At 36.3% G+C, this 27243-nt stretch overlaps 1 protein-coding gene across 3 annotated transcripts; it reads left to right on the top strand.

Moving 5' to 3' along the window:
- Positions 1 to 1174: 1174 nt before the first annotated feature.
- On the top strand, positions 1175 to 25154 carry LOC117291724 (guanylate kinase-like). Of its 3 annotated transcripts, XM_033773590.1 has the most exons (9): positions 1175 to 1283; positions 7715 to 7821; positions 7909 to 8066; positions 18296 to 18337; positions 20089 to 20185; positions 20756 to 20894; positions 21299 to 21383; positions 22897 to 23063; positions 24067 to 24153. In XM_033773590.1, the coding sequence occupies exons 2-8, from the start codon at positions 7781 to 7783 to the stop codon at positions 23028 to 23030; spliced, it is 696 nt and encodes a 231-aa protein (XP_033629481.1). In that variant the 5' UTR covers positions 1175 to 1283; positions 7715 to 7780; the 3' UTR covers positions 23031 to 23063; positions 24067 to 24153. The 3 variants fall into 3 exon arrangements, with proteins under 3 accessions (XP_033629481.1, XP_033629480.1, XP_033629482.1); XM_033773589.1 differs by lacking the exon at positions 22897 to 23063 and having other exon boundaries at positions 24067 to 25154; XM_033773591.1 differs by lacking the exons at positions 7715 to 7821; positions 22897 to 23063 and having other exon boundaries at positions 24067 to 25154.
- The last annotated feature ends 2089 nt before the right edge of the window (positions 25155 to 27243 follow it).

Raw genomic sequence — 27243 nt, 5'->3', positions numbered from 1 at the left:
ACTGTACAAAATAGATACATTATTATTAATTTTGGTTTTAAGACCCATTGTGCTAATTTTGTTAGCACTTTCTCGAACTTAACGGAGTTTCTGTGAAAAAAAATGATATCCCCGATGGAAAATCTACAAAGATGGCAATAACAAGTGAGGAGGAACAAGTGACATCCGGTGTCAGATGCAATTGTGTCCGCCATGCAATATTGTCCGCTCTGGACACCGTGACTTTTGCATATGCAATCGTGTCCGGGGTTATGCAAAAACCATCAAACGGACATGTACATGACTGTACAATATATGCAGCATGAATATTCACATATTTTATGATTGCATGACATGCACTTAGCTTGTAAAAAATGGCGAACGTGTCCCGTCGACCAAGGGCGTTTAATTTACTGCAAGGACGGTTTTGCACGGGGGCGGACACAACTGCATATGCAAATGTGTCCGGGCGGTTGCATTATGCAGCAGCGTCCGGGCGGACACGATTGCATATGCAATGATGTCCTCCGGATAGTATTGCATAGAGAACATAATTGCATGCCACACCGGCACATATACAAAGTTTTTAATAGGTCTGATAAGTTTAGGGTCGGGAAACATTATATTCCCGCCTTCAAGTCACACCCACCTTTTTATCTGAGAGGTGTGCGGTTTTTAAACTGAGGGGTACGTGTATCGTATTTAGGGGGCATTCTTGTGGCAGGGAGGAGGACGGCTGGGGAAATTTGCCGGTCACTTGTTCCTCCTCCCTTGATATTGTCATCTTTGTAGATTTTGCATCGGGGATATATCATATTTTTTCTTCACAGAACTCGGGTAAGTTCTAAGACAGTTCTAAGACAGTGCTAACAAAAATTAAGAATGTCCCCTATATACCCGTGACACCACCTCTCAGAAAAGGGGGAAAATGTGGGGGTGCTTGAAGGCGGGACTATAATGTTTCCCGAACTTAAAATTATCAGACTTATTTAAAAAAAGAAATCAATTACAGGCTTTAATCAAGGCTATCACATTTAACGGTAGTGTGTTGGATGGGACGCATGAACAGTTACATTCAAAAATCAATACTAGGCCGCGCCCACATCTTTTCGCTTCAGTCAACATCTCGGGTTAAAGGTCATGCATGTTTTCACGATGACATACACAACAACGAAACCACCATAAAACGTGTACACTCAGCACAACACAGCGAATCAGCAGCTATCATTTTGCAATTGCCACGCCGTTTGACTTTCACTCAGTTGAGCTGTTGTTGTTAGGGTGCGTTTTTTTCGCCACATGCGGTAAGTAAACTTTCTAAATCAATACTTTCGGAAAAATAGTAATACTATACATTTTAAAGAGATACATTTAAATAAAACCAATATTAGGTTCAATATAGTCCAGACTCGAAAAGAAAAGGTCGCCATTGAATTAATCGAGCTTCCGGGGTACTGCATGCATGCTGCTTGAGGCCTGAGCTGGGGCGTCCACATGGTCATTGGAAATTTTTGACATTTTGAAACTGGGTGCAATTTGTGTGTTTGAGTATTTTATCATGTCACATTTGTTGTCCACCCAAAGACATGCAATGTAAGTGGTATCAAAGTTACAATGTATTTTGTAAGTAGGCCTACTATATACTACTATAAAAAATACAAAATAACAATTCAAACAAAATCTGGCAACTCTAAATCTAATTCTAACAAAAACAATATTAAGAAATAATGTTTGCCTTGGTTTTTAAATCATAAATGATGTTTACCCATGGAGTTCTTCTTCAATGGTTTACCACACAAATTGACTCTCAAAATGATGAGCATGGCATTGGCAAGGCTATGTGTGACATGCTTGCAAAGGTCAATATTTTTTCTGTCGGATAACTTTCGGTATGGCGCAACCACTTTTTCACTCATTTTTGCAAAAAGGGATACGTCATTGTAAGAAGATAACTTAACTTTCCGTAAGGCGCCATAGACTGTGGATAACTTTCCGTATGGCGCCACCACCTTTTCACTCATTTTTACAGAAAGGGATATCTCATTGAGGTAAATTAGATACTATATTCTTTCATATCGAATGAAAAAGTGGTGGCGCCATACGGAAACTTTTCCTAGACTGTTCACTCATTTTTACAAAAAGGGATATCTCATTGAGGTAAATTAGATCCTGATTCTAGTATTAATATTACTAGATTATTTCATATCGAATGAAAAAGTGGTGGCGCCATACGGAAACTTTTCCTTTCTGTCTCCGTGTTTATAGACCTTTCTGACAACTCGGGTTCAACATTGAGTGTGCTTTTAGTAAGAAGTTTCATATTTTGCATTGTAAAATTTAGCGAAAAATATGCACAGTCGTGTATTTTGAATTCAATGTACAGTGTGTGTGTTTCGAGTATGAAACTGCAGTACATGTAAATTATGGCTACAAAAGCAGAAAAATGTTGAACTATCAGTATCACTCAGTGACCATGTTGAAAATGTATCTGTAGCGTAGAGGCTCAAAATGGGGGATATTGTTTAATAGACTTAAAGGGGAGCCTTATTTTCTAGAACATGGTAGTTTAGCCAAGTATTTGGGTATTTCTGGGCCTAGTCTAAGCAGTCATTTGGCAGTTTGATAGGCCCTTCACATTAAGCCTCTCCATTTCTATTTGTACAAACATAGTCAGTGCAGAATTTTCCCTCTTATCATGTTTTTTCTTGTAATAATCCTTGACCTTTTTATGTGCAGACATTGGCCAGGTCAAGATCAATTAACAAAAAAGGTGTTTTGGGATTTGTACAACAGATTCATTAGTCAGTTTGAAGTACTTCTATATAGTACATCGAAGTACAGGTCTTGTAAGTCATCAGAGGATGGGTTCGAATCCCAGTTGTGACACTTTGTCAAACACCTGCCATTTTGGTTAAATGTCAAAGGGTTGGGGGTGGGGGGGGGGGCGACACACAATTTCAACATTTGAATGAATGTAAAACTCAAAGTGAACCTTTTGCTGATAAAGCTTGTTAATGCACGATGAAAGTAAAGTGCATTATAAAACCAGTTAATATAATCTCTTATTAAAGACACTGGTGGACACTATTGGTAAGTTAAAGACCAGTCTTCTCACTTGGTGTATCTCAAACGTATGCACAAAATAACAAACCTGTGATAATTTGTCACCTTGTCACACGAAGTTGTGGTTTTTTTCAGATGCCAGCTTGATTTCGAGACCTCAGACTCTAAATCTGAGGTCTCAAAATCAAATTCATGGAAAATCACTTCTTTCTCGAAAACAACATCACTTCAGAGGGAGCCGTTTCTCACAATGTTTTATACTATCAACATCTCCCCATTACTAGTTACCAAGTGAGGTTTTATGCTAATAATTATTTTGAGTATTTACCAATAGTGTCCACTGCCTTAAGTAAAGAATCAGAAAAACAGAGCAAACAAAGATATCAATTCTTTTATATTGTAAGTGGCCAGGGCCTTATAGATAAAAAACACAATCTATTTGTTTGAAATACTGAAAGCTCACTGATAATAAGTTCATACTAAGTGCCAACCTTCTAAAGAAATGTATTTAGTCCTATTGAAAATGCCATCAATGTCATGAAAATTTGGATTGGCTCTGGCAATACAATTCACTTAGAATTACAACAACAAAAATCAAGTGAGGTTTTTGTTTTTATTGTGAAAATTTACCCATTTAATGTTTCAGAACTTTTCTTTTTGAATTGAAATTTAGAGAAATGGTCTACACGGTGAATATTCCAAATTGTTCTGTGTGGGTGAACATGGTAAATGTTTGATATTTTCATCGATATCAAGAACTTGTTAAGGTCCCATGCACTGCATTTGACAGTAACTAGTAAACATTTACCATTATGTAAAAAATGTTCACTTTCAGTACACTTTAAAATAGGACTATGAATAAATGCTTTAAAGGGTATATGTACTTTTTCCTAACAAAAAACATAATGTCAACAGATTTACATTAAACTTACATAGTTTGAAGATTATGATAGTAGAAAGCTTCCCTTGAAATTTTACTTACTGAGGTGCTGTAGTTTTTGAGAAATGAGTAAAAGTAATAATTTTCGTCTCAGTTTTAGCATGTAAAAACGTATTAACCACTTATGCTATGGTTTTGGTATAATATCATAACTGGTTAAGGGGATTTTATATGCTAAAATAGTTTTGGTTTCATGAGACCAAAACTATTTTGTGACTTGTTTTACTCATTTCTCAAAAACTACACAACCTTAGTTAGTAAGACTTGAAGGGAAGCTTTCCACTATCATTATCTTCAAACCCTGTAAGTTTAATGTAAATCTGTGGACATTTCGAAAAAGTGTCCGAATCCTTTAAAGGCAGTGGACACTATTGGTAATTACTCAAAATAATTATTAGCATAAAGCCTTACTTGGTGACGAGTAATGGGGAGAGGTTGATAGTATTAAACATTAGTGCTGGGCGAATAGTGAAATTTTGTTATTCGGATACCGCTGGCCAACTATTCGAAATTAACCGGATATTCGAATAGTTTTTTTCGCCGCTAGAGGGCGCTATTAAAAAAATTAAAAAAATTGCCGCTAGAGGGCGCTGTTCGTTTGTGCATGAGATCTTATGGGCGGATTGATATTCAAATAATTCGCCCAGGCCTATTAAACAATGTGAGAAACGGCTCCCTCTAATGCAGGCGTCAATTTGAAGCGTGGACCGACCCTCCTCAGAGGTCGCAAAATATCAACGCCGTTTCGATGCCGAAGCCTGAGGTCAATAATTTGTTATAGTGAAGCCGTAACGTTCTTTTTTAATAATTGGGTGAAGTGTTACCTATAAAGTTTATGAAAAGGGTGAAGTGTTGACGAGCCTTATTTGTGTTTGGTGATGTGACATCGAATCCAAGACATCGGTCGCGCCGAAAGTATTTCGAAGTCGAGGCGTTTCAAACAACTGTAATTGTGATGCAATCTTTGAAGATGGCCTGTTTTGAAATTCGCGCAAGCCAACTTGGAATTTGCGTGTGCGCAATTTTTGAACTGAAGTTTGCCCACACAAATACACACATTCTAACATCACGTGCCGCACCACCTTGCAAACTGCATCCTGTGGTGCGTTCCACTTGCGCAAACGTTGCCAAGTTTGTGCACGTTTGCTACCGATCTCATTTCGAGTGGAACGAACTGTGCGCCGCCAACGTTAGCGAAAGTTAGCAACGACGCGAACTAGACTGGTGATGGTCCCCTGTCTATACCTTATCAGCAAGGAAAGACGTCAGATGTTCAGGCTAGCGATCGCGAACGTGTCCGATGTGTATAATAATGTGTGCTGCGTGGTGGTTTTGACATGGCTGACAGTGACAGTACAACAACAACCGTTAAGCTTCACCTATGGAAATAATTCAAAGGGTGAAGCTGATAGAGTGAAGTGGTGGTGAAATCCTGACCCTATACATAATTGGCTCAGGTGAAGAAAGGTGATGACGTGAGGAGGGTCGGTCCACGCTACAAATTGACGCCTGCATAAAATGCCATAGTTTTCGAGAAAGAAGTAACTTTCCACGAATTTGATTTCAAGACCTCAGATTTAGAACTTGAGGTCTCGAAATCAACCATCTAAACGCACACAACTTCGTGTGACAAGGGTGTTTTATTTTTTCATTATTGTCTCGCAACTTCGACGAAAACTTCTTTGACAATTACCAATAGTGTCCATCAGTCAGAGGCTGGGTAAAAGTTTGAACACAAGTTAGAAATTTATGCTGAACTCCTGTGTACACTGTACACTATGTATGTACATGTGTTACAAGCCAGAGGGGGTGTCACTGCACCGACAGTATATTTTGGATTGGACACCCTTTTTGATATTTTGGCCACTCTGTTTTATTTGTCTTTATGTGTAAACAAACAATTTGAACAGCCAGTTTTTAAATTTCCATCAAAGTTGGACAGCCTTGTGATAAATCCTTGAGGCCTAATGACATTTTCTTTGTTTGTTACCTTGCACTGTACGTGATTATTACAAGATTGTTTCCCCTTACCCTTTTTGTACGTCTTGCGGTGCTGCAAGATTTTCAGTATCTATGGTTACAAAAACTAATTGTCATTATCAAAGGTCTTGAAATATTAGAATTTACATCTTTTTGTCTGTAATTGTAATGTATGGGTAATTCAGTAAGTGTTTGTACTGCACATGGTATGTGTGGTTTTTTTTTTTTGGGGGGGGGGGGTGGGGGGAAATCATGTCAATGAATCTTTATAACTCACTAGGGTTAATCATAAAAATTAAAGATTCATTTCCAATACATTGTATTTTGTTTATTGTATGTTTGTAATTTTTAGCCCAACAGGAAATCATTGATTTAAATTTTGCACGTGACAAAGAATTTTAATATTAAATGAAAAACCTGTGTCCAAAATCTGAAATTGATCGCCACTACCATGTAAATACAAATGTACAGCTAAAACAGCTGATCAGCTGATTTCATTGTTTTTGGTTTCACAGGTTCTGTGCCATTATAAATTGAAGAACACCTGGTACTACAAACGTCTTGCTTTGCCTGGCACTTTCCGTTTTGTTCTTGTCGTTGAATTGAAAACTTTTTGAATGCTTGCGCTGCACACTGTCAACATTTTGTCTTAACTGGAAAATTTGCATTCTGCCGATACCTGTAGGCCTAATGTACTCCAAAGAGACCCCCAAGTCCCGCAAAAAATCACCATCCAAGGTTTCCGATCTCAGGCCCCCATACAGAGATTATTTTTACACATTATACATGTAGCTCATCATTTCTATGAAATGTATTCCCAAAGAATCTTATGTATACACTTTGTAGCATGAAGAAAACTTACAAAAAAGATATTTGTTTCGTTGACTGTGTGCAGCTGTTTTTGTCCTAATGGATTATCTGCATATACAATCATTCATTGTGAATTACGCACAAATGCATTAGGCCCTATGCCCTGTCCATTTAGGAATGTGTTTTTCCATACATCCAGGTATTTTTTAGTTGAGGAAACATTGACATAATATACGATGTAGGGTTAGGATTGCAAAAAAAAAGTTAATTATACAGTGAGTTTAAACAACAAGTTTGACCAAAGTTTTAGTTATTCTGTAACAGGAAAAAAATGTTGGAAGAAAAACTAGTATTTTCTTCTACGTTTGAAATATCCCCATTGTGAAGAAACTTGAAACAAGGGGTGTCAATATTTTTAACACTAAAAATTATAGACATGAAATACTTTTTACACACCAATAGGTTGTTTAAATGATTCTTTTAACATTGCAGTGAAGCCTACCCATTAACTCCTTCCAAAAAGGTCTATTTATTCATTTTTGTTTCCAATTGTCTACATTTTACTTTAGATGCAAGTTGAGAGAAAAATTAGACACTGCATTAATTACTATAATAATTTGGATTCTTCTGCCATATTGACAAATGAACTGTATTTTTGTGCTCGTGAACATATTTTCATTTTCTGCGATACTCTATAGTCATTTGTATGATTCCTGACAGCTGACGGTACTTGGCCATTTACCTGCCTTGAACACTCATCATCTTTAGTGTTTACCATTCCTCATTAATAATGCAAATCAACATAAGCACTGATCATGACAAGTCCTCCTAGCTCATTAATTTGCAAATATATGCGCAGCGTGCATAACACACTATCACCAATCGTCAATACAAAACCTACTCGTTTAGACCCTTAATTCTGTCCTCGCTGTTTTTCTGTAGAAAAAGCAGCTTATAATCCCTTCCAAGGCTTTGCATGACTGCTGTAAGGAAGATGGCAAACAACTCATGACAGCTCCGCCTCTCATTAATATGCAAATATATGCGCAGTGAGTATAACACATAGAACCAACCACCAATCCTGAATGCAAAACCTACTCGTTCCATCCTTAATTCCATCTCTGTCTGTTTTCAAGCTGTTCCCATTTGAGGCTTTGCATGACTGCAGTAAGGAAGATGACGGAGTACGTGCCAAGACCCTGCGTCCTTTGTGGACCCTCTGGATCCGGCAAGAGCACCCTTATCAAGAAACTCATGGAGGAGTACAAAGAGTACTTTGGATTCTCAGTCAGTCGTAAGTTGTTTATATGCTTTTTAAAAGCAGTGGACATTATTGGTAATTACTCAAAATAATTATCAGCATAAAAACTTACTTGGTAACGAGTAATGGGGACAGGTTGATAGTATAAAACATTGTGAGAAACAGCTCCCTCTGAAGTGACGTAGTTCTTAAGGAAGAAGTAATTTACCACGAACTTGATTTTGAGACCTCAGAATTAGATTTTGAGGTCTCGAAATCAAAAATCTGAAAACACACAACTTTGTGTGATAAGGGTGTTTTTTCTTTCATAGTAACTTCTCGCAACTTCGACGACCAATTGAGCTCAAATTTTCATTGTTATTTTATGCATGTTGACATACACCAAGTGAGGAGACTGGTCTTTGACAATTACCAATAGTGTCCAGTGTCTTAAAAGATTCTTTCAAACTCACTAGTTTAATCTTAACCACTCGCGTGTTTTTTTCTTTTTCTGTATTAATCTTTTTTGGTTGCTGTTTGTTTGTGTAAAGGGCTGTGTACATTTCTTAAGTTAGTTACAGCAATAGTATAAGTGCTTTGGTTTATTATTATTTTAGTTGCTATGCTTTGTTCTGAGTTGATTATTACATTTCAGGTTTGTGAATAATATGAAAAGGTTTGCGGGTGAAAATTGTCACTTGTCAGTTTGTCCAACAATGTTGAAATGCATCAAAAACCGTGCCTTATTAAATGTTTGACACTCACTTCATATTCATAGCGCTAACTGTAGACAGAAAATACTTCTTTTAACAGTTTTCTGCTTAGCAAAAAATGTGCAGGAGACCAGTAAAAGATAGTACATGTGACATGATATTTTGGCTGGTAACCTTAACCTGACATTTTTTGTCTTGTTAACATTGGAAGAAGTGCTTTTACTTTTTGTGCTTTTAAAGCAGCTCCCTGATCAGCCACAAATTCAGTGTAATGTATTAAAACTTTTGTAACACATCTTTTAGTTTTTCCACTAATGTATCATCAGAATCTTGTTTATACAAATTTCAATTTACAATGTAGGTTTCATTTGGTACGTTTGTGCAGCAAACTGTCATAAATAATCTCAGATTATGACATACATACATGTAGTGTATGCAAGTCTTGTCTTTAATAACTTTGTATTTGAATTGGAAGAGCCTACGGAAGCTATCTGGAGTTTGGATTTCAATCAAATATTTAATTTCCACTTGAGAGTCCAGTTACCAATCAAACAAATATTAAAAACAAAAAGGCACTACAAATCAAACCGATCTTGATTATCAGAAACATACGTGAAACATGAATAAAGGAAGTCAAAAGTACATGATTAAAAAAATTCTTCAAAGTTCTGATCGTAAATTATAGTGATTCCTGACCAAAAATGAGACGTTTTATGTGTGTGTGTGTGTGAAATGAGTTTTAAAATATACTTTGGTTCTGCGTATCAGATGGGCACTGAAAGGATGCTGTCATGGGCCTATCAATCTTTATTAAACGTAATCTGCCTATAAAATGCATTAAAAAAAAAAAAATCCAAGATAATTTTAAAATTTGGGGGATTCTGTATTTATGTACATGTAGCTTATATTTATGCTTGAATGTGTGTACAGTGAAGTACTGTACTTTACTATACAAACAAAATCTTATTTTTATGCAATCCTTAAGGCAAAGATTTCTGTTGGTTTTTCCCAATTGATTGTTTTAATCCTATTGTGAAAATTTAATTTCAAAAGGTTGCTTTTTCAAAAGGGGCAAAAAACGGACTTTATTTTACCTTACCACGATTCTTTTAAGTAAAAATGCTTCTCAAAATGCATTTCAATCAAAAGCTGCTGTAGGCTTCTAACCCAAGGTTTTTATTGCCAATAATTTAAAGAGTCAGTAATTAACTTCCCTTTAATTCAACTAATTTTCAACTAATGAAAATGTTTTATGTTTTGCTTTCACTCTAATGTAAAAACTGAGGAGGATTTAAGTGGATGAAATGTCTTGAGGTCCCATCCAGCTGATCAATGAAAGCATTGAAGGGGACTATTTATAGCTGCTGCGTCCCTCAAAATATCCAGGAGACAACAGATCTAGGGGAGGTGCAAGGAAGGCTACAAACTGAGCCTTCAATTTTTGTTTCTTAGTGTTTTGAGATGCATGACTTCTTGCCGAGCTTATTTTCAAAATCTTATTAAAACTACATATGTACAGAGTCTCTCTCCTTAATTGTATTGTCCTCCCTTTGTTTGTCTGTATTGTTTGTGTTGTTGTCTTATTTTCTTGAAGGCTCCAAAGAATTTAGTATGCATGCTCATGACAAATGTTTTACGATCATTTTTTGTCTTGTTAACATTGGAAGAAGTGCTTTTACTTTTTGTGCTTTTAAAGCAGCTCCCTGATCAGCCACAAATTCAGTGTAATGTATTAAAACTTTTGTAACACATCTTTTAGTTTTTCCACTAATGTATCATCAGAATCTTGTTTATACAAATTTCAATTTACAATGTAGGTTTCATTTGGTACGTTTGTGCAGCAAACTGTCATAAATAATCTCAGATTATGACATACATACATGTAGTGTATGCAAGTCTTGTCTTTAATAACTTTGTATTTGAATTGGAAGAGCCTACGGAAGCTATCTGGAGTTTGGATTTCAATCAAATATTTAATTTCCACTTGAGAGTCCAGTTACCAATCAAACAAATATTAAAAACAAAAAGGCACTACAAATCAAACCGATCTTGATTATCAGAAACATACGTGAAACATGAATAAAGGAAGTCAAAAGTACATGATTAAAAAAATTCTTCAAAGTTCTGATCGTAAATTATAGTGATTCCTGACCAAAAATGAGACGTTTTATGTGTGTGTGTGTGTGAAATGAGTTTTAAAATATACTTTGGTTCTGCGTATCAGATGGGCACTGAAAGGATGCTGTCATGGGCCTATCAATCTTTATTAAACGTAATCTGCCTATAAAATGCATTAAAAAAAAAAAAATCCAAGATAATTTTAAAATTTGGGGGATTCTGTATTTATGTACATGTAGCTTATATTTATGCTTGAATGTGTGTACAGTGAAGTACTGTACTTTACTATACAAACAAAATCTTATTTTTATGCAATCCTTAAGGCAAAGATTTCTGTTGGTTTTTCCCAATTGATTGTTTTAATCCTATTGTGAAAATTTAATTTCAAAAGGTTGCTTTTTCAAAAGGGGCAAAAAACGGACTTTATTTTACCTTACCACGATTCTTTTAAGTAAAAATGCTTCTCAAAATGCATTTCAATCAAAAGCTGCTGTAGGCTTCTAACCCAAGGTTTTTATTGCCAATAATTTAAAGAGTCAGTAATTAACTTCCCTTTAATTCAACTAATTTTCAACTAATGAAAATGTTTTATGTTTTGCTTTCACTCTAATGTAAAAACTGAGGAGGATTTAAGTGGATGAAATGTCTTGAGGTCCCATCCAGCTGATCAATGAAAGCATTGAAGGGGACTATTTATAGCTGCTGCGTCCCTCAAAATATCCAGGAGACAACAGATCTAGGGGAGGTGCAAGGAAGGCTACAAACTGAGCCTTCAATTTTTGTTTCTTAGTGTTTTGAGATGCATGACTTCTTGCCGAGCTTATTTTCAAAATCTTATTAAAACTACATATGTACAGAGTCTCTCTCCTTAATTGTATTGTCCTCCCTTTGTTTGTCTGTATTGTTTGTGTTGTTGTCTTATTTTCTTGAAGGCTCCAAAGAATTTAGTATGCATGCTCATGACAAATGTTTTACGATCATTTTTTGTCTTGTTAACATTGGAAGAAGTGCTTTTACTTTTTGTGCTTTTAAAGCAGCTCCCTGATCAGCCACAAATTCAGTGTAATGTATTAAAACTTTTGTAACACATCTTTTAGTTTTTCCACTAATGTATCATCAGAATCTTGTTTATACAAATTTCAATTTACAATGTAGGTTTCATTTGGTACGTTTGTGCAGCAAACTGTCATAAATAATCTCAGATTATGACATACATACATGTAGTGTATGCAAGTCTTGTCTTTAATAACTTTGTATTTGAATTGGAAGAGCCTACGGAAGCTATCTGGAGTTTGGATTTCAATCAAATATTTAATTTCCACTTGAGAGTCCAGTTACCAATCAAACAAATATTAAAAACAAAAAGGCACTACAAATCAAACCGATCTTGATTATCAGAAACATACGTGAAACATGAATAAAGGAAGTCAAAAGTACATGATTAAAAAAATTCTTCAAAGTTCTGATCGTAAATTATAGTGATTCCTGACCAAAAATGAGACGTTTTATGTGTGTGTGTGTGTGAAATGAGTTTTAAAATATACTTTGGTTCTGCGTATCAGATGGGCACTGAAAGGATGCTGTCATGGGCCTATCAATCTTTATTAAACGTAATCTGCCTATAAAATGCATTAAAAAAAAAAAAATCCAAGATAATTTTAAAATTTGGGGGATTCTGTATTTATGTACATGTAGCTTATATTTATGCTTGAATGTGTGTACAGTGAAGTACTGTACTTTACTATACAAACAAAATCTTATTTTTATGCAATCCTTAAGGCAAAGATTTCTGTTGGTTTTTCCCAATTGATTGTTTTAATCCTATTGTGAAAATTTAATTTCAAAAGGTTGCTTTTTCAAAAGGGGCAAAAAACGGACTTTATTTTACCTTACCACGATTCTTTTAAGTAAAAATGCTTCTCAAAATGCATTTCAATCAAAAGCTGCTGTAGGCTTCTAACCCAAGGTTTTTATTGCCAATAATTTAAAGAGTCAGTAATTAACTTCCCTTTAATTCAACTAATTTTCAACTAATGAAAATGTTTTATGTTTTGCTTTCACTCTAATGTAAAAACTGAGGAGGATTTAAGTGGATGAAATGTCTTGAGGTCCCATCCAGCTGATCAATGAAAGCATTGAAGGGGACTATTTATAGCTGCTGCGTCCCTCAAAATATCCAGGAGACAACAGATCTAGGGGAGGTGCAAGGAAGGCTACAAACTGAGCCTTCAATTTTTGTTTCTTAGTGTTTTGAGATGCATGACTTCTTGCCGAGCTTATTTTCAAAATCTTATTAAAACTACATATGTACAGAGTCTCTCTCCTTAATTGTATTGTCCTCCCTTTGTTTGTCTGTATTGTTTGTGTTGTTGTCTTATTTTCTTGAAGGCTCCAAAGAATTTAGTATGCATGCTCATGACAAATGTTTTACGATCCCCAGTTCTTATAATAATAATCATAATAATAATGATGTTGAAGTCTTACATCGCGCACGTATCTACCAAACGAGGTACTCAAGGCGCTGAGTATATACAAACTTTCAGCAAGATAGGTTATTGCAGTGATGAATTCTGAAACAGAGTTAAAGTGAAAACACAGTTTGATCTTGGATTATTCCAAGTTTCATGTTTATTTTGGAAATGCATTTCTGCCTACAGTAAGCGCAATCAGAACACTAACTTTAAAGGTGCTTTTGCATACAAAACCAAGATTATATCTTAGGCATGGCTCTTAAGAAACACATTTAAAGGGACTGTATCATCATGATCAAATCTGTTTCCAAGTTTCATGGTTATTTTGGAAATGCATTTCTGCCTACAGTAAGCGCAATCAGAACACTAACTTTAAAGGTGCTTTTGCATACAAAACCAAGATTATATCTTAGGCATGGCTCTTAAGAAACACATTTAAAGGGACTGTATCATCATGATCAAATCTGTTTCCAAGTTTCATGTTTGTTTTGGAAATGTTTGCATTTCTGCCTACAGTAAGCGCAATCAGAACACTAACTTTAAAGGTGCTTTTGCATACAAAACCAAGATTATATCTTAGGCATGGCTCTTAAGAAACACATTTAAAGGGACTGTATCGTCATGATCAAATCTGTTTCCAAGTTTCATGTTTGTTTTGGAAATGTTTGCATTTCTGCCTACAGTAAGCGCAATCAGAACACTAACTTTACAGGTGCTTTTGCATACAAAACCAAGATTATATCTTAGGCATGGCTCTTAAGAAACACATTTAAAGGGACTGTATCGTCATGATCAAATCTGTTTCCAAGTTTCATGTTTGTTTTGGAAATGTTTGCATTTCTGCCTACAGTAAGCGCAATCAGAACACTAACTTTAAAGGTGCTTTTGCATACAAAACCAAGATTATATCTTAGGCATGGCTCTTACGAAACACATTTAAAGGGACTGTATCATCATGATCAAACCAGGCCTGGGTACAATGTACACATGGAATTTTAAAATCTCACCTAGATCCAGCTTGCTCTCTATCATACAAAGGGAGGGCGCACGCATACAGTATTTGGGTGAGAATTCTTAATTACTGCCACAGGCCAGCTTTGAAAATTACTATTGACTATACAGTCCCTTTAAAGTTAAGCCCAGCACACCAGGATTTTGTATTCAAGACAGGTCATTGCTATTCTCACCACTGTATTGACAAGGTGATGGACAAAATGACCTCACTCTTACACTTAGTAGTATGTATTCTATATCCAGTATGCAAAACAGAACAAGCCCTGAGCCTCAGGGCAGAAAATTTGACGTTGCCCGTTGCCCCTAGAGATGAAATGGGAGAAGAATCTATTTGTTGGCATGTGAATGGGATGATTAAATAGTTTGTCAAGTGCCAAATTAACACATTATTAAAAATCTACTTCCAACAAAGGGTGGATGCGCATTTGAGATGCTCATTGGTGTTTAATAATATAATAATAATAATAATAATAATTTATTTTTAATATAGCGTCTTACATAAAAAAATCTCAAAACGCTGTACAGTATTTTACATATTATTATAAACATTAGCTAAAAAGAGTAAGCAAAACACAGCAAAATTACATTGTACGTTGTTTAAAGGGTTTGACTTGTTTTGTTAAATATCTTTTATAGAAATGTTTTTGGGTCATGACATGAATTCCTACTCACTGTAAATGAAGATGTTCATAATGTCATTTACCTGTAGAAATTTCAGTTTTTGAGAAAAAAAAAAAGTGAAAATCACCCGAGCAATGTTTTTAAGAGAGTCGTTGTACATACTACTAAAAATAAAGTTTCGTCTCATTTACGTGAAATTGCTTTACTCATTTCTCAAAAATTACAGCCCTCATCAGCAAGTGATATTTTAAGGGACGTTTCTGTTTTGTGTCATACAAAAAGTAAGCCTACCCAACCATTAAATTATAAAAAGATCAGACTAGAACTAGAAGTTGATTATTTAGCTTTTAATAATAATAATAGTAATTGAGGCTTTTTATATAGTGCACATGTTCGTCACCCAGTGACGCTCCTGGCGCTGTAACGTACAGTATTTCCTGCCAGATTTTGGACTACGTTTGAATTATGAGACCTAGTTCTGATAGCACCATGTAATGCTTTACAAGGTGCTGTGGTGCAATTTGCTGCCGATCGGACCAGGAACACCGGGGCGAACGCCTTCTCTTTTCGATAAGTGCGCTGGGTTCTTTTACATGCGTTACATAACACATGGGACCAACAGCTTTACGTCCCATCTGAAGGATGAAGCAGTGGTTAAGTGTCCTGCTTAAGGACACAAGTGTCACGGCTGGGGATTCGAACCCACACTCTGCTGATTAGAAACACAAGAGTTCGCATTCGGTGCTCTTTTTAGAGAAATATAATTTCTATGACCCTTCTTCTTACTCTTTGTAGGTTTTTTTCCAAGACTCCACTTTTAAACCAAGAGTTCAACATCCTGAATGTTTATATTTGACATGAAAAAAAACCGTGACTAAATTCTTTATGCACTTCTATGTATTCCACTCTCACTCTCACTGACTTAAAATACAAATGCACCACTGTAGGCATAATCAAATTAATAACAATGGGCATTTTGTGCAGGCTTGTGAATGCTTTCATAGTAATGTAATTTTGCTCAATTCTTCTGACAGAAATACAAAATGAGATTTTAGTAAGACATCTCTTGAGTTCAATTAAAGGCGCTGCGGTCAAGGTTTTCATTTCTTACTCTCGGGGGATAATAGCCTGGCATAACCGTTGGTGTTTTGTTGTGGGATTCTTTGTTAATGGGGGAGGGTATGGTGCTTACTGTTTAACATGTTTAAAGTGATTTAACGCAAAAATTACTTTCGGTCATATTGTTTTGTTAAGTTAAGTTGTGTTAAGTCAGGCCTGGAATTACAGGATATGCACGAAGGCCACAGAGGTCATGGCTTCTGTTGGGCCCTGGTTTTAGACTCGGTTTCAGGTCTTTGATCGTGGCTTTCTAGTCGTCCTGATAGCCGCTACAAACAGCGCCCTCTTGTGACCAACCTTTGTCATTTAGCATACGATCAGATTGCGAGTTAGGGCGCCCCATAGCTAAAAATGTGGGGGCGGTTTTCGTGGCTGAGATGCAGAAGAATAACCGCGATCTAAGACTTGAATCAAGTCTACCCTGGTTTTGGCCTTGGTGCCCCTCTAAAAGGTTCCCAATGACTTTAAGATCTGATGACAATCTGATGTGTCTGTTTGTTGTACTTCTGTACTTGACACTTTTGTGTTGAAACCTTGCATGGAATTCTTTTTCTATAGTTCTATTGTTTAATTAGATTTGCTTAATCAACATTCAAGGTTTTGGGTTATTCTTCTGTTTTCAGAAGCTGACAGTCTTGACTCGTTTGAAGGTTGTTTTATAGAGGAATTAGAGCAGTGTCATTATTATGAAAATTTAACTAGGTTTTGAAAACAGATGTTTTCCTTTTTTGCATCCTTTTTTTTTCAGCCTTATTTCAAGGTTGGTTTAGGGTACAGTGGTGAACAGGCCAAGTCTAAGATTCAGCTAAACCATGCAATTGTTAGATTACGTGTAGATAGTATTGGTTCTTTTTTGTGTTTTTGTTGTTTGTTTGGTTTCTTTTAACTACAGGTCTATCAGGGAACGTTTTTGTTCCATGATAATTTCTTCAGGCTTGTTCGATTTTTTTGGGTTGTTTTTCTTTGACACGGGTCTATCGGGGAACGTTTTTGTTCCATGATACTTTCTTCAGGCTTGTTCGTTTCTTTGGGTGGTTTTTAATTGACACAGGTTTATCATGGAACATTTTTGTTCCATGATAATTTCGTCAGACTTGTTGAATTTTTGATTTTCTTTAACTACATGCCTTTATATCAGGGAACGCTTTTTGTTCCAACGATAAATTTATTCAGACTTCAAAATGTGACAAACTGAACAATTTTCTTTCAAGTTGGACTCATCTGTTCTTGTGTCCATGTATCCATTGTACTGAATGTACGTAACTTTTCTTGGCACTAAACCTAATAACAACATTGCATTGACAAGTCATTTACATTCTGCCAGGTTTAATTGCTGGTGTAGTTGCCTGGTTACCAAGGTTACAGTAGCAGCATACATGTATAAGAGATAAGGCAACTGCCTTTCAGTTTTATGAAAATTATTAAGGCATTGTTTATTAATGGACATGGTAAAACATGTGATGAAGGTGTGACTTGTGTATCAGTGTATACAGGCCCTCAATTTGTGGGGTAAAATCCACATAGGCCTATTGTGCACAAAAATAAGTGAATAAAATTTGAACGTTCAGACAGCGAGTTTGAGGGCTAACCCTGCTATACATTGGTACCACTGGTGCCACATACCTTCTAGGCTTAAAATTGGTGCACAGGTTTCTTCTGCTTTTACAGACCTGTTTTTACTAGAGACTGCCACAAAAGTACCATACCTTCTTCTTGGCTTTAGACATTATACGTGTTAGGGTTTTTTTTTTTTTTTAACAGGCTGACATGTAGACTGGTACTGCAGTCTGCTACAAAGTACTATACCTTCTAGTCTAACATTGGGTGCATGGGTTTCTATTTGTACAGCTACATGTAGCTCCGGTACCAACGACTGCCACAAAGGGTGCATGGTTTCTTCCAAAAGCCGAGATTTAAACGATTTATTACAAACTGAGCTCATTTCAAGCGGGTTTCACTTCACCATTGAGCAATAATCTAGTTTATTGCTCCATGGTTTCACGTACAATTAAAAAGTTAGGTTCAACGTTAGAATGCGTCACATTTTATTATACTTATCATTATTATCAAATTCTTACTTTTTCTACTTTGTTCATAATGTTTGTATTCAACTCAATTTGTCTGTTATTATGGAGGCCTGACAAACTTCTTATATGTCGTCATTCAATGTATGGTTACCATGGTTACCATAATGAATGATAATGATTGAAATTATCCCTTTATTCAGACACAACGAGGAAGCCAAGACCGGGAGAGCAAGATGGAATTCGTAAGTCAACTCTACTTTTATGTTTGCTAGTAGATTATTAATGAGGCAGACTAATTATGGAGTTCAAGTGCTTCCAAGGATATAAAACTATTTTAGTATAGTAACCAAGGGACATCATCTCTGAAATGCATGGAAATAAAAATACACGCCTAGTATATTTTCAGCTGATTAATTATTTATTAATAACAGTTTTGTGCATGGCATACAGACAATTTAGTCTGTTTAACGCCTTTTCTGTTTTCTAGGGTTCGGATTTGGGTGAAAAATCCATAAGACTTCAGCCGTCGATTTCACAAAGAGTAAGGACTCGTCTTATCTCGGGTTAGGACGAGTTACTCGTCCTTACTTAGGAATAATCTTAAAGGAACGCGTTGCCTTGGATCGGTCGAGTTGGTCTTTGAAAAGCGTCCTGTAACCGTTTGTTATAAAATCGATATGGTTAGAAAGATGTTGTAAAAGTAGAATACAATGATCTACACAAATATGCCTCGAAATTGCGTGTTTTCATTTTACCTCGTCGACAAACACGGTCGGCCATTTATGGGAGTCAAAACTTTGACTCACATAAATGGCTGACTGTGTTAGTTCGTGACGTTAAATAAAAACCGTGCAATTTTGAGTGATACTTGTGTGGATCGTTATATTCTACTTTTAAAACATCTTTCTAACCATCATAACAAACGGTTTCAAACGCTTTCCATAGACCAACTCGTGTTCCTTTAAGGTCTGCATGCTACATACAGTGCAGGGCTGGGACTCCTCCTAAGTCCTACCCTAAGTTAGGAAGAGTTTTGTGAAATTGACGGCAGGGCTTGTAGCTCAACATTTTTACTCACAAGAATTCCATTTACAAGACCAGAGTTCATGAAAAAAGACTATACTCAACAGCTTTTATTTGAACATTCAAGCACTAAAAGATAATTGTTTTATTAGTCTTTTGAGTAAATACACTTCGATGCTCAACAGAAATGAAAGATGTTGATCAGGCTCAAATTCAACATTTTTATATTATTTCTTTTAAAGGGAAGGTACACGTTTGGTAATTACTCAAAACAAATTTTAACTTAAAAACTGACTTGGTAATGAGCATTGGAGAGCTGTTGATAGTATAAAACATTGTGGGAAACGACTCCCTCTGAAGTAATGTAGTTTTTGAGAAAGAGGTAATTTCTCACTCAAATAATAAAAGACTTCTAGCTAGAAGTCTTTTATTCCTATCTGAAAGCACATAAATTCGTCCAACAAGGGTGTTTTTTCTTTCATCATTTTCTCGCAACTTCGATGACTGATTGAGCCCAAACTTTCACAGGCTTATTATTTTATGGCTATGATGGGATACACCAAGTGAGAACACTGGTATTTGACAATTACCAAACGTGTACCTTCCCTTAAAATTAAATTCTGAGGTCTCATAATCAACTTTGTGGAAAAGTACTTCTTTCTCAAAAACTATGTTACTTCAGAGGGAGTCGCTTCTCACAATGTTTTATACTATCAACCTCTCCCCATTACTCATTACCAAGTAAGTTTTATGCAAAAAATTATTTTTAGTATTTACCAATAGTGTCCACTGCTTTTAATGCAGAACGCAGCTCCACACACCTTGGGCTACACCATTTCTGCCATTTTGGAAGTAATTTTTGTGTGTACATTTTGACTTTCAAGATAGACTTTGTGAAAGTGTGCTGAGCGCGATGTGTAATGGGTCAAGAATATCAGTTTTGATCTTGTTTTCCTTTTTCCCTCACCAGATTATCACTACACAAATCGGGAATGGATGGGAGCTGCCATCACGAACGGGGAATTTATAGAAAACGCAGAATTCTCAGGGAATCTCTACGGAACAAGGTATCTTATTTGCACACTTATTGTCAGGTTTTCCATTGTGGTATCTTTCCTCTCCTTCCGCCTAATGGACCCTGGTTTGAATCCAACTGGGAGTACTATGTGGATTATGATTTTGCATGGAATAATTCTCTGGTGTTTTCCTCTTAAACTTAATCCTTGGTTGCACAACCAGAATTATTTTATGAAATAAAATAAAATAACGCCCTGTACAAAATTTGAATTTAAATTTGGTTTTCTTATCTCTTTTTTCATCTTCAAAGAAGCGATTTACATAAATTATCTTGTTCTAATTGAACATTGCAGAGTTTTTATCCCACAGCCGTGCGTATTCTTAATGGCGTAATTTTAATCTAAAGACTGCTTTATGATTTTAATTCATAACATGCCGAGTTTTATCTTTTGTATAATGGTAATTTTAGTGTGTAGGCCTACTTTACAGTGTGTATTTAAGTAAAAACACGTTTTTAAACACGCAAAACCAAAATGAACTTCACTGTATATATTTGACATATGACAATAAAACATTTAATAATAGAAATAATAATAATTAATTTTTCCTTTGTGTTTCAGTAAAAAGGCTGTACAAGACGTACTGAGTCAAAACAAGATCTGCATTCTTGACATCGATATGCAAGGTGTTCTCCTCATACAGAAAACCAACCTGAAACCAATCTACATCTTCATCAAGCCACCGGATATGAAAATATTGGTATGCCTTTTACAAGTGAATTACGATACGCAATCAAAAACAGAATAACTGTTTAGTTATGTACAGTGTATATTTAGTTTGCTGTAACACCATGTATATTTACATGCTGGGTAGATTATATTCTTTTGAGAACTTGTCTTGCTTTATATTCTTCGGGGTAGATTTTTCGGACTTCTAGAGACTTTTCAAATTCACAAAAAAAAAACATTAATATAAAATCATATTGAATACATATCCATTCAGAATGATTGGCCAAACTTCCAAAAGTGGGTCTAGAATTACCACAGTTTTGAAATTTTTTGAGAAGACCCCTGTCATTTTGATTTGGTTGCTGATGAAATAGAGGTCATTAGAGCATTGTGCCAGTCTGATTGTTACGTAATCCTGTTTTTTCAATACTTCAGGAAGAGAGATTGAGGAATCGAAAAACAGACACAGAAGAGGCAATTCAGAAGAGGCTTGAGACGGCGAGGAAAGAGATGGAATTCAGTGAGTATTGATCTGTACGATAGGGTCTTTCAGCTCTGGCTTAGACTTCAGCTCTGGGGCTTGGCTCACAAACCGGCTAAAGGTCTGGCTTAGGGCTGATCTTATTAAGGGCTTGGCTTAGGGGCTGGCTTGGTGCCTGGCTTTAGGATCTGGCTTCGGGTTTGGCTCAGGGTCTGGCTTAGGGTGTGGCTTAGGGTGTGGCTTAGGGTGTGGCTTAGGGTCTGGCTCAGGGTCTGGCTCGGGGTTTGGCTTAGGGGGTGGCTAAGGGTTTGGGTCTGGCTTAGGGTCTGGCTTTGGGTCTGGCTTGGAGTCTGGCTTTGGGCCTGGCTTAGGGTCTGGCTTAGGGTCTGGCTTGGAGTCTTGCTTAGGATTGGTCAGTTCTTTTGAAAATATCTGCTTATTGTATGAGGCTTCAAACAGGCTGACGGAGCATACGCCCAAGACCTGGTTTCAAAAAGGACCATAGTAACCCACTTTTCCTATTGTTGTCAAGTGCACAGTACATGCTGTATGTGGTTTAATTCATTGGCACCAATACCCCAAAAGGTACCAGACTAATTTATCTCAAGGCCTCGCTTTGATTTTACTGAATTTAGTGAAAATGTTGTGTAAAGCAATGTGGTTTATCTTATTAATTTTGGTTTTTACCCATACACCGATGTGTGTTAGCACTGTATACTCAGTACTTTCCCGAGTCCTGTGAAAAAATATCACAGGCATGTTCCTTGTGGTTTATCTTGTTCCCTTTGTCATTTAAAATAACCTGAGGTAGTTGGGACCAGGGAACTAGATGTTTGTCCTTGGTCTTATGGACAATAAATACTTTAACTTGTGGCCAATCAAAGCCTGATTACCTTATGATGTGTGCATGAACATTTACTGTGCATGAGATGAGTGTGTGTGTGAGTTAAATTTTGTCATCAAAATGTGTTCTTTCATGGTGTTTGGGGCTTGTGGGTGTGAAATTAAAATGGCGTTTTTGTTTGGATTGTATTTGCTACTTTTAGATTAGAACATCTTTTCTGCCCAGCTGTCTCCATGCTTACAATGCTTTTTGAAGTTATAAATGCCAAGCTGGCAACAGCCACTCTTTCTTTCAAAGCAAACATTGGTTTAACGTATATGATTAATAAGAATTGCATAAATCAATAAATTATGATTCAGTAACTAGATGACAATACTTTCTTATTGACTCAAACCCCACAACCTTGTGAGTGTAACCACTAGACCACGGTGCCATAGGGTCTTACTTGAACTTTTTATTTAGAAATTTACTTTTTAAATTGACGAGTGTCGGTTTTACTTGAAGCTAAAAAAGATTTAATGAAGAAATAGAAACTTCTCTCCAACCTAGTAAAAAAAAGGAAACACAGTCGAGGATAAACTGCCATTTTGCAAAGTGTGAACCCTGCGTCAGTGTAGTTTAAAAAACAAATAATTGAAATTTAATTTTGTTCTTTATCTGTCCGCTGTTAACCCATAATGCATTGCATCCTTTCCATCCACTCACCAGTCAACAGTCAGCAGGGTACCGGGCACACCATAGTGAATGATGACTTTGACGCTGCGTACCGGGCCTTTACGCAGGCCCTAACTGAGGACATAGAGAGACTGCGTACAGCAAAGAATCACTGGCACAAAACATAACAATGGCTGCATGTTTCCACTCACAACATTAAGGTTATTATACAACACCCAAGTAGATCTTTAGTAGATGGAATTTTGCATCAGGGATAAAGAATTAAATTTGGTTTTACCCACCATATACTGTACCATGACCAGTGGTAACAATGTTGAAACTCAATGAACGTCACTGCGTGACAGATCTGAGCGCTACATAAGAAGCCACTATTAATATACACCTAAGTGTGTTAGCTTTTCATACTCAATATCACAGGCATTTTACTGGGGTGGGATTCGAAGCCATGACCATTGCAATTCTATAGCAGTGTCTTAACAACTAGACCACCGAGATTGCCTGGTAGTTAGAGGCAGTTTGAATAAGAGATCTTTCTTGTTTGAAAACCCACTCGTTTACATATCAACTCAAAGAATATTTTCCTTTTGACAAAACAAGTACAGTAGGATTGCTTTCAAGTTTGCAGGTCGCAGATTTCTATTAAAAAAAAATTACACAAACTATAGTTCATATACAGAAAATATACAATTATGCAGATTAGAGCTTTCAAAACCACCTTTTAAGGAAATTGCTTTTTACAAAACATTTTTTATTTTATTTTGTTGTTCTCTCTTCTCATGTTCTCTATTTTTGCTTTGCTTGCTTGATAACTGTTTTATGTATTGTACATTGTACATACTACACTGGGCCCAATTTCATAAAGCTGTTCGCGGAAAATATTACTCTAAAATCAGCAGTGCTCCGGTTTGGATAGTAAAACCTTTATGGCATTTGGACTGGCAGCCGGGTTTTTGTCTGCGAAGTGGTATTTTTCTGTGCTTAACATGAAATTGGACCAATGCTAGGTGTCAATTTTTTTGCACCCATTCTGCATGCTAACTATTTGTCTAAAAATCATCACCAATCCCATCTTTGGGTTTTGATTAATATCATCTTGATCAAAATTTCAATAACTCCAAATCGGACATTTCTTGTCCGATGCCTTTTCTTAGAAGACTCAATTACTCAGTTTGAGTCGATTATTACTTTTTCCCTCATCCACAGTTCAAACTCAGAAGGAATCGCCCAACTCTCACATCGTTATCAACGATGACGTAGACGTCGCTTACGAGAAACTCAGGGGAATCTTAAGCGGCCCCGTCTCGCAACTAAAGAGCCTCAAGTATAAGACCAAGACTCTTTGCGATCCGCCGTAATGAAACCCCCATGTAGCATTTTATTCCTCTTTCTCACTGGTGGTGGTGATGGTCTCTGCCTTTAAGGTATTATGGATTGGTCAGGATAAAAAATGTTTGTGTTGTTTATAGTATGAAAGCTTACTGATCATAAAGTTCATACTAAGACTCTTTTTTCTGTGAATTTTTTCTCCCTGATAATCATATTTGAGAAAATTGTATCTGAAAACCTTTTGTTTTTAAACTGATTTTGGCAGTTACATCCAAAATTAAGGACATGTCACAATGTGTGTTTACATGCTGAAAATTGTGCATGGTTTTTCACTCTTTTCTCCTGACACAAACAACAGAAGCAAACATTTTCACATTTTTTGTTATTTCATGTCTGGTTAATTACACAAAACATGAACACTGTTGGCAGCTATTTTGTCAGCTCTACCAGTGAGGTATAAATACCCTTTAAACTTTTATACAAAGCCTATCTGACATCCAAAACTGGCTTTGAATGATTAGATGCCAATCCCAATTGTACCTTAAAGAAATACTTCACTTGTATTAACAGGGTTTTCTATACTAACCCTGTAGACACGGCCAGTATGGGCTGCAAATTTTGCACAATTTGATCTACCCAGCTTAGAGGCTGCAGCCAGCTGTATAAATAATCTGATGGCTCAATAGGCTGACGGCCCTGTAGTCATTTGTCCACTAATGGGCTGCAGAAAATAACGGTTGTTGTAAAAACGGGATATCCTCCGAGTTAGGGAGTCACATAGTTACTACTTTGTACATGTATAACCCTGGTCGGGTGTTTGTTTCCTTTACTCAACAAGTGCTAGTGTAACAGAGACAGTCCAGGGTTTGATCACAAGTGGTCGTTTGAGGTACATTTTCTTGTTTTGTTTCGCAGCCCGTGAATTGTTTCCAATTTTTTTAAATGGCGTTAAGTAGTTTTCGAGAAAGAAGAAATTTTCCACTAAAATATTTGAATAAGATTTCCAGACCTCGGAAGCATCTGAAAGCACACAACGTCGTGTGACAAGGGTGTTTTTTCTTCCATTATTATCTTGCAACTTTGACGACCAGTTGAGTTCAAATTTTCACGGGTTTGTTATTTTGTGCATATGTTGAGATACACCAAGTGAGAAGACTGGTCTTTGAAAATTACCAAAGGTGTCCAGTGTCTTTTAGGAGTTAAATAAATGACCCCGTGACCAGTGGTAATAATGTTGGAGCGTCACTGACAGATTGAGTGCTCTATAAGAGCCTTTAATGAGCCGTTATTATCACCTATTCAGGGAAGAGATTGTTCAGACTTCTGGCTGAATTCAGACTTTTTATGCCAGCCTGGTGAAGAAAATCAGACAATATTTTTTCCACAAATAAAGAAATCCTGCTCATTGGTCTACTTCTCTAGTGCTTTGGATACGGTTCCCAAAAGCTCATTGGAATCTATAACCCCAGGGGTTACCAAACGATAGAAATGGCATCATTTCAACATACATTTGAATTTGTATCCAAGTTTCAGACTTTTTTGTTAGCAATGACTCTCACACCTGTCTTTTTGATGAGTAAAAATAGTTTTGGCAAGAAGTGCCTGGTTGTGGCATTGAGGCGGAGTATCACATTATTCTTATATTTTTGATATAATGGAGGTTATCATCTCTGAGGGAGACAATTTATTGAATGAAAGAGAGAATTAGAGAGAAGTTGGTTGCGAGAAAATAAGCTTGGGCGATATCGATTTATTTTATTCACGATATATCGCCGACAATATATCGCGATTAATGAAATTTGACATCATCAGTCTTAAAACTCCAAGTGAAAGTTGTAGAAGAGACAGTCCTAGCATAAGAGAGGTGTTCTAATGACCTATTCTTCTGGTTTTACTCCAAACCTATGGGGTGCAAGATGTCTCAGCTAGCAAATACATCGCGATATTTAATCAATATATAGATATTTTGATTAAAACCAAATCCATCCGATATCGAAATCGTGTCCAAATTAATATCGCGATATTCGATAATATCGTGATATCGCCCAAGCTTGCTAGAAAAAACAGTTTGTCTAATGTTTGTATTCCTATTTCTACAAGTTATGTAACTCGCCTAAACAGCTTTTATTTTAGGCTGAACGTGAGGTTTATGGCGAGAGATTTTTGTGTGTAAAAGGCTAATGGCAATATCTCCTTGTGAAATCACCACCGTAAGTAGATGTTTATCATTTATGTCTTTAAAATATTCTAGTTCCTCAATGTCTCATCATGTGTATGGATTACTCTTGCGGTTCATGTACATAATTATTTGATGTAGAAGTTTGTACCAGTCTATATTTTTGTCTCATTTTTTTGAAACAAGAAACTGTTCCACTGTTTGGTAGAAGTATATCAATGTATAAAGTTCCATTGCAGGAGAAGTTACTATTATAATTGTTTCAATGTTATATGAAGCTTCACTGTCAACCTAGCACAGTAATGTTACATGAGGACATTGTCGTCAGATTGTGAGAAGAATAATGAGGTATTTTTTACACTAAATATTTTAAGATGTAATTGTAAGTCTTGCTTTAGACTCGTGATTTTATTTACTATGAAATATAGTATTTTAATGAGATTTATTGACTGAAAAGCAAACAAAGTTGTAAATTTTGTAAGACATAACACAGTTAATCAGATCTAAAGAATATGTAGACACTGCGGTATGGGTTTTAAACACCGAGGTTGACGATATTTTGTCTTTCCTTTCATTTTGATGGAAAAGCAACACCCTCCAAATGAATGCATAATGACCACCATAGTCAAGTCTCTCAGGACGAGTTCGAGTTTGAATCTTGAGTCACTTTGCTCGAGTTTAAATTCAAGGCACAAGTACTTAATGTAAAGTTTTTGTTTTGAAAAGTCAGAAGTCGTTAGTGTCAGATCCGAGTCACGAAAGTGGAATCCAGATTAAAGTTGGTTGCCGAGTTGGCATTTATGATTATTCATGGCCCAGTCTTGTTATCTCTTTGCTGGCAACTTCACCTCGCAACAACAGATCAAAAAAGAATCTTG

This window comes from Asterias rubens, chromosome 6 (genome assembly GCF_902459465.1).
Source record: "Asterias rubens chromosome 6, eAstRub1.3, whole genome shotgun sequence".
NCBI lineage: Eukaryota > Metazoa > Echinodermata > Asteroidea > Forcipulatida > Asteriidae > Asterias > Asterias rubens.
Note: the sequence above shows the minus strand (reverse complement) of the source record. Positions and strands in the feature narration are given on the sequence as shown.